Source organism: Terrapene carolina, unplaced genomic scaffold, assembly GCF_002925995.2.
Source record: "Terrapene carolina triunguis isolate 2854851 unplaced genomic scaffold, T_m_triunguis-2.0 Scaffold33891, whole genome shotgun sequence".
NCBI lineage: Eukaryota > Metazoa > Chordata > Testudines > Emydidae > Terrapene > Terrapene triunguis.
Window position 1 is genome coordinate 12,766,415 of NW_020698242.1, and position 4,895 is coordinate 12,771,309.

General features: G+C 60.4%; 1 protein-coding gene across 3 annotated transcripts in view; it reads right to left on the bottom strand.

The window, feature by feature from the left end:
* Positions 1-238: 238 nt before the first annotated feature.
* The window catches only part of LOC112106321 (protein CBFA2T3), a 64,957-nt gene continuing 60,300 nt past the window's right edge, over positions 239-4,895 (bottom strand). For 2 of the 3 annotated variants that reach the window (XM_024199495.3, XM_024199493.3), the window contains 4 exons: positions 4,480-4,675; positions 2,742-2,810; positions 1,089-1,279; positions 239-571 (listed from right to left, as the gene is read on the bottom strand). In XM_024199495.3, the coding sequence (XP_024055263.1) occupies positions 239-571; positions 1,089-1,279; positions 2,742-2,810; positions 4,480-4,675 (789 nt within the window). The remainder of the gene's footprint in view (positions 572-1,088; positions 1,280-2,741; positions 2,811-4,479; positions 4,676-4,895) is intronic. The other variant, XM_024199494.3, reaches the window with a different exon arrangement.

Sequence of the window (4,895 nt, forward strand, 5' to 3'; positions counted from 1 at the left end):
GAAGCGAGAACAGAGAAGATTGGTATTTGCCTTAACTCCACTTAAAGCCCAGTTTGAGGATCCGTGAGGATTACATATGCGAGATCGAGAGGTCATTTGGAGGTCACAGAAGAGTCAGGTAGCTGAGGAAGTTGCATTGAATGCAGTTAGTTTTTCTTTTGGAGAGAAGCAGTAGCAGCAGTGACGTTCTGTAGGTTTCTCTGTTTCTTTCCCCTCTGTTGGCTGGCCGGTCGGTTGGTTAGCGTGATGCTGTTTCCAGAGGAGCTGGGGTGGCCGGCGTGCCGGAGCGCGACGCAGCAGCCGAGCCGGTTTCGCTGGGGCTGGCGGCCATGGTGGCCACGCTGGTGATGGAGGCGCTGACAGCCACCACATCCGGTTGAGCTGAGCCCACCCCTAAGCCCACCCCCGAGGAAGGGGCTGCGCCAGCGGAGGCCTGGAGGCCCTGCAGAGTCTGCCCACAGACGTGGTGGTGCTTCTCCCAATCCTTGTGCTGGCAGAAGGAGCCGCAGTAGCGGGCCGTGTTGCATCCGCTGCAGGTCTCGCTGGCCTTGCGCCCGCAGTTCCAGCAGCTCTGTACGAGAGGGCGAAAGCAGAGACATCAGCGTCGGGGCGGTGCAGCCTGGAAGAGAGACCCAGCCCCGCTAGACACCCCCTGGGGGATGGAACCGTCCAAAGGATCCCGAGCACCCACTGAACACAAGAGACCTCTGTCTTAGGTCTTAGGTTCAGGCCCCCAACGAGTACAATTTCCCTGGCCGCTTTCAGGCAGTCCCCGGGCGGGTGGCACTAGTTAGATTTCACTGTATTGGATCTTTCTAAACCCTCAGTACCTGGGGGAAGGATGGGCCGAGCGTGGCGTGGGAGCTGGGATGCCCCCACGGTGCAGGGTCAATTGCCTGCTGATCTGGTTTAAAAACCAGGCTCCTGAGCTCTAAATGCTTGAACTCCGGGGTTGTAACGGGGCAGCCCCCTCACAGCAAGCTTCCAGCCCTGGCTCGCACGCTGGGGGCGCACGCGGTGTCAGCACGCCAAGGGTTAAACTCTACTACCCTAGCGAGCACTGCGCAGCGGGGCGAGCTCGCCTCTACCTCACTCGAGTCCTCCTGCTGATTGATCACCGTCAGCGCGTCCTCGGAAGCCTGGCGCTTGGCCTCTGCCAGGGCCCTCTCCATCTTGGCTCGCTCGGTAGTGATCAGCTCATGGGCCTTGCGCTCCGCGTCCGACACCGCCTTCTGGAGCTCGGACATGGCCTGGCGCTTCACCTCGTTCACAGCTTCTTCTGAAAGGAAGAGCACAGCTCATGTAGCGCAGCCAGCGAGCCGACGGCCCGCAGGGGCAAGCCACCAGCAGGAGACCAGATGGCAAGTCTGGGCAGCTGCTACCTGGGGTTTTGCTGTCAAGGTTGGGAGGCCTGACTTTCCGAAACACAGCTGGCAGCACAGACCAGCCCTTTGCACACGTGCATACACACATGAACACGCACACACACGCATGTGCAGACACATGAACACACCCATGCACACACACTGTGTGCCTAGCTCTCAGGCGGAAGAAGGGGGGAACTGCCAGACTGGCTCAGACCTATGGCCCAGCCAGCCCAGTATCCTGTCTTTAGCAGTGGGTAGCACCAGAGGCTAGGTGGTGCAACAACCCGCCCAGAGTGGACAGCTGTGGCAGAAGCAGCCCATAGGGGGAAGTTTCCTCCTGACCGCTGGCAGCTAGGGGTTGGTTTCTACCCTGATGCACTCCTTCTAACTGCAGAGGGTCTTGTTATCCACATAACCATCTGTCAACCACAGCGCATGCTATGGAGGAAAAACACGTGCAGTGAGGGGTTCAAAAGAAAGCTTCTGGGAGGGCAGGGGCATCTTAAAACACTGTAAGGACACGGGGAGAACGCCTTGACCATGTTCTCTATCGCCTGTCTTTTACAGACTCGCCCAGTGCCGGCGCCAGGCTGAGCCACGGCCCATCACGCCCAACAACCAAGCATGAGCTTTTCTGAAAGCCTGGGCTGCCCAAGGACAGCAGCTTGGGTGCCTGCTCCAGCAGAGGGACGGCAGGAAATCCCACGTGTCCACGGTAGGTCTTGGCAGAGAATCCCTCCATGGAGTTCAGATCCCCTCCTGCTCTCCCGGCGACGGGCCAGCCAAAGGCACAAACTAAACTGCAGGGAACAAGTGGGAGGAGCGGCCTCTGGGGTCCGGCACCATCAGAAACGATGGGAGCTTGTTCCCCCTCATCCCTGCCCTCCAGCCCCATGGAGTGCTCTACATGTAAGGGTGCCCCAGAGAGACGGGGCTAGAAAACTGGCCTACAGTGAGCGCAATCCTGTCCGTAAGCTCCCGAGTTCGGTCTGGGTGTGAAAGTCCCTATGGGACTCATCCAAGGCCCTCGGGAGCCAGTGGAAAGACTCCCATTGACTTCAATGGGCTTTGGATCAGGTCCCACCCCCCTCCCAGCCGCTGGTTCGGGGGACAAGGAAGGAGGCATAGGGATGACGTTTCCGTGTAACGCTCGCCAGTCCCTAGGGTGTCCTAATGAGCAGGGCTCCTTCCCCCGATCTCAGCCCCCGAAACACAGCAGGGGAATTCCACCGAGGCCCAGGCAATAGACCCAGGGATGCGTTTGGCCTCAGGCTCGGCCGGGCACGGTTTGGGCCCCCCGGACTCATGCACTGCCTCACGCCGGGCAGTGCCGCGCCGGGCTGTGGACAGGGGATCCCACGGTGGCACACTCACCAGCTTTCCTCCAGATTTCCTCGGGCATGTAACCAGAGAGGGGCCTGGGCACAAACTCCCGGTGAGTGTCTGAAAACAAGAGGGGAGAGGAACAAATTGGAAGAAATGAAGCGTGTCCAACCTAACCAACAGCCCAGGAGAGCTGCGCTACAGTGTGGTCAGTGCTGAGACTGACAGCGACACAGTGGAAACCATCCCTGCCTGCTCTTGCCTCCAAGATACACACAGAGCTGCTGTGGGAGCTGCTAACGCCCGGGTTCTCCTCTACCTGGCACCTGGCGCCGTGATACCTGGGCAAAGGGCGTGTCAAGTGCAACCCACTCAAAATGGTGCCTGAGCTGGCATTGGTGTGAATGACGACACAAGCGCAGGGCAGGGGGCCATTAGCTCTCTTTCACAGATGGGAGTACTCGGGTTGCTCTGTATTTGGTTTCGCTGCGAGGGTTTTAGTGGGCGGAGCAGAGTGAACTTCAGTGCCTGTAAAAGTGAGCCCTGGAACGTCCCAGCTAGACCCAGGCATAGTGCAGGCTTTGCCCACTCCAGCGAGAAACACCCAGGACGGCCCCCACGTGGCTCAGTGAATACACCTGTCTTGAGTAGATGCTGATCTTCGCTGGGGACCTACCTGAGAACTGGGCTCTCCTTCCAGTGCTTTCAAGGCTAGGGCATCCCCTGCCAGGCTCTCTCTGGAAGCCACCCACCTTTTGGTTTTTATTCGCAATACAATGCGCCTGGCAGCCCAGTGAGCGCGGCGAGCTGTGGGAGGGACTCTAGCCTCCGGCGGTGATGCTTTGCAGAGGGAACGGGAATGGAGCGTCTCAGGGGAAGGGAACCACCAAGAGCTGGAGTGAAGCTCTCTGCCATCGGCACCCGGGCCCCAAGACCAGCAGGCATGAGGTCCTGCTGAGGGGATGGCTGAGGCGGGGGTGGGGAAGCCTTTTCCCTCAGTCGCTAGGGGCTGGCGGGTAACAAGGCCTGGCAGCATGGCTGAGATTTCAGAGGTCTGTGACATTTCGTTCCCTTCTGTCACCTCGGCTGATGAGCTCATGCCACTGAAGGCACCTTCCATCTTGGTCACGGTTCCCTCAAGAACACAGAGCCGCTCGGCCCTTCCGACAGAGCCGGGCTGGCGGTGCCCAGGGGCTGTTCTCTGTCTCAGGCACTGGGGGCTGTCGGGACAGTTTCCACTTGCTCAGGGCAGCGAAGTCCCCCCCTGGGGTGGATGCTGACAGTACGTATCGGAGGAGCGCCAGGGCTGCTGCTGGGTTCTGATCAAATTCACGGGTGACCCCAAACGGGAGAGAGGGGGCATCTCGTGGGGAGGAGAGAGCCGAAGGGCTGAGGGACCCGGCGGCGAGATGGGAGCAGCACGGCTGCAGGCAATGCGGGGAGGGATTGATGGTAAAGTCCTGCACCCAGGAGAGGAAAGAGACAGCCCAGAGACTGAATGGAGGATGGTACCCAGCAGCCACGCCCCGGGCACTTTACACTGCGGTCACTTCGCTTCTGAGTGCTGTTCGGCCCAAGCCCTCCAGCTGCTGCAGGGGAGAGGCTCGGCAGGGGGTGCCCAGGTGTTTGTGGGGTTGCTCTGCTAAAGCATCCAGCTCTTTGCAAGCTCTCCAAACAGACCTGGGCTGGGCACCCGGGAGGCAGCCTAGGAAGGCGCCGCCCCGGCCCTGAGTCACTCTGCTACGCCCGCGCCGTGCGGGGAAAGCCGCTCCGCTGGGCTCGTCAGTACCTAATGGGGGGGCCTCGGAGTTGGAGGAGCTGTTGTGGGGGCGGGGTGGGGGGTTGGGGCCTTTCTTCATGTCTTCAGCATCGCTGTAGCGGCGGATCCAGTGGTTGAGCTCCTCGCGGTCGGCCTCCTGGCAGCGGCGCAGCACGGTGAGGGAGCGCCGCGTCTTCTCCACCATGTCCATGATGCAGTTCAGCAGCTGCCAGAGAGCAGGAGGGAGAGCACAGGTAAGGCCTGGGCACGGGGTACATGCTGGGGGGTAGCTGCACCAGTGCAAACCCCCGGGATGCATGTGCTGTCTCAGGGTAAGATGGGCTTGCACTGGTGCGTCTCACCCCGGTATGTGATGCATCTGTGCAAGCCCCAGTTTGCACCGGGGGAGCGTGTCTACAGCAGGTTTGTGTCTGTCCCGATTTGCA